Below are 3,075 nucleotides of genomic sequence, written 5' to 3'. Positions count from 1 at the left end.
TCTATTAAATTAAGGCACTTTTTCAAAAGGTTTTAACTAAATTTACGTAAACGCCGATGATCGAAAGTAATCTCAAGACTCCAAAATGGTATTCTTTAGAATCACTATTAGGGGTAACGGGTGATGCGGAAGCAGACCCGGTTCTAACAGTTTTCTATGTGTAGGCGAGATGCAAATTTGCCGCCGCAAAAATTAAAAATGCAATAATTTCCAATTTGAAGGAAAATAGAAAAACACTGAAAATCAAACTTTAATATATTTTTATTTTATTACGAAAAATTACACAAAAACAAAGTACATAAAAAAACTGAATTTATACAAAAATAAAAAACAAAACAAATTCCATTCATGAAAAAATAAAAAACAAATCGTAATTAAAAATGAATTTTCCTAGCTTTTAATTCTGCGAAATCTTTAACCAAATCTTCTATGTCCAAATGATCAGCAATTTCTTTCTCGATGGAAATCGTAGCTAGACCAACTAAACGATCTTGACACATTTGTGATCTGAAATAGGATTTTATTATTTTCAGCTTTGAAAAGCTTCTTTCAGCACTAGCAACTGTGACTGGTAACGTTAGTAGTATGCGAAGAGCTATCGAAAGGTTTGGGAATACTTCGACAACATTAGATGTGTAAATACATTTTAATACACTTTTTGGATCGCTATTGGAAGTATCAAGTCGTCTCCCAATAGCTTTAATTTCATACCAAAGTTTTCATACCCCGTTGATATCAGATTGGCCATCAGACATAAGCGCTAACTGCAAGTCCTTACAGTGTTTCAATAACTCATCATCCGTAAAGTGTTTGCTGCCGATATTGTAAAGAAACCCAAATAACTCGTTATATTCCGATAATTGCGTAAATCTTTCATTTATTGCTTGAATTGCGATGTCCAATATTCGATTGAAAAAAGATACTCTGAAGTTTTGTTCTGGTGATACTATCGGTTCATCACGACCTTCGTATAGGAATTGTCTACTCTTTCTGCGTACGTGTACGGGATCATCCACATCAAATCCTTCAAAAAATTTTAGTTCAACTGCCAATTTTTTTGCATTTTCAACCATTGCGGCAAATGCTTCATCACAGCGATAATCGCATAGGAAAGATTTGGTAGCGTTTAAATGCTCTAGAGCAAGCGACAAGTCTAAAGCCTGTGATTGGAGCATTTTGCTGACAATATTAATTTGGAATAAAATGTCATACCACAATACCAAGGAGCAAACAAATTTGAAATTTGAAATATTTCTGGCTATTCCCTTAGCCTCTGCGCGACTCTTGACTTGTGGTGCAGTAGTTAATGTATTGTCTTCTGCGATTTCAATTAGTGCATCGTAAACTCCACTAATCTGAAATCGAAGTGCCCGTACGGCATCGACCCTGCTTTCCCAACGAGTGGCACTTAACGGTTTTATAGTCAGATCGCTTAGGTGGTTTAATAATATACTCCAACGGTGAGTTGATGCTGAGAAAAAGTTATAAATACCTTGAATTAAATCAAAGAATGCGACAGCCTCCATACAACAATTAGCTGCATCGTTTAATACCAAGTTGAGCGAGTGGGCACTACAAGGCACGAAAAAAGCACGAGGATTTAGTTGACGAATTCTGGCTTGCACACCATTATATTTTCCGCGCATGTTGGCTCCATTATCGTACCCTTGTCCCCTCATGTCATCAAGATTTACGCCTAATTCCTGCAACTTATCGATAACAACTTTTGTCATATTTGCTCCCGTTGTGTCTTGTAATTCAAGAAAAGTTACGAAGTGTTCAGAAACTACGACTTCAGCTGGTTTTTCAGAAGATGATTCAGTTGCACTGACAAACCTAAAAACAACTGTCATCTGCTCCATGTGGCTTATATCGGGGGTACAGTCTAAAATAAGTGAGTAGTACTTTGCTCGCTCTAGTTTTGCTAAGATGTGATTTTTGATTTTATTAGCAAGCAATTCAACGATTTCATTTTGAATAGTTTTTCCGAGATAGGTGGTGTGAATTTCACTTGTTGTTATTCGTTGAATATGTTTACTCATAATAGGATCATAATTTCCTAAGAATTCAATAAATTTAAGAAAATTTCCGTTATTCGGTTCGAAAAGCTTTTCACAAGTTCCTCTTAAATTTTGTCCAGCAAGAGTTCTAATTAACGTTATTATTCTTTCAAGAACTTGTCGCCAATGTTGAGTTTCAGATTGAATTATTTTTTGATTAATTTGATCAATCGTAGCCCCTGATTTAAGTCTCACCTCCAGATCTCCAACCAAGTGCGTTTAATTTTATCGCCATTAGACATTCGGCGATAAAAATGTAAGCTTGAAAATTTTCTTCCTTGTTCATCTTTGGGAAATAAAGACGGCAATTTTTGAATTGGACCATACTTCATCAGCAATGCTTTAAATTTACCATCTATTATAAGCCATTTTGCCGGATCATTAAAATTAAGAGGCAAATCTTTATTGGTTTTGGGGTCTTCACCACTGTGATCTTCATTGTTTTCATTTTGTCCTATATCATCGACGTTCTGTACAACAACTTCACTTAAATTGGAGATAAATTCCACTTCATCAACATTTTCTGGTTCTTTAGCAGTTATATCATTTCCAGAATTTCTATATTCATTAACACTAACACTATCCGCATATTCTATTTCTCCACCGCTTTCGATTTCAATTTCAACTTCATTTTGGTTTGAAGTTGAAGCTACTATAGGTGCCAGTGCTTTTTCGCTTGATGACCTGCTCAAAAAGTGCAACAAAGCATTCTTCTGTTTGGCAGAATTTGCTTCACGTTGAAGCCTAATTTTCTTGTATTGTGACCCAGACAAGCGCTGTCTCTTACCACGGTCCATTATATTGTATCGTTTAAAGAATTTAAACTTAAAAAAAATATAGCATTGATACATAAACCTAAATTTTTATATTTAATAATAATAATAATAATAATAATAATAATAATAATAATAATAATAATAATAATAAGTTTATTCAAATACATGAAAAAGAAAACGAAAAAACAAACTTTAACTACTTACTTATAAAAATTATTGTTAGACAAATATTATTCAAT

At 33.9% G+C, this 3,075-nt stretch overlaps 1 protein-coding gene across 1 annotated transcript; it reads right to left on the bottom strand.

Moving 5' to 3' along the window:
* Nucleotides 1–719: 719 nt before the first annotated feature.
* LOC136088073 (zinc finger MYM-type protein 1-like) lies at nt 720–2,857 on the bottom strand. The gene is made up of 2 exons (XM_065811728.1): nt 2,256–2,857; nt 720–2,148 (listed from the first exon to the last, which is right to left on the bottom strand). Exons 1-2 carry the CDS (start codon nt 2,855–2,857, stop codon nt 720–722), a joined length of 2,031 nt encoding a protein of 676 aa, XP_065667800.1.
* Nucleotides 2,858–3,075: the final 218 nt, after the last annotated feature.

Source organism: Hydra vulgaris, chromosome 12 (assembly GCF_038396675.1).
Source record: "Hydra vulgaris chromosome 12, alternate assembly HydraT2T_AEP".
In the NCBI taxonomy this organism is placed as follows: Eukaryota; Metazoa; Cnidaria; class Hydrozoa; order Anthoathecata; family Hydridae; genus Hydra; species Hydra vulgaris.
This window is presented reverse-complemented; position numbering and strand designations above follow the sequence as displayed.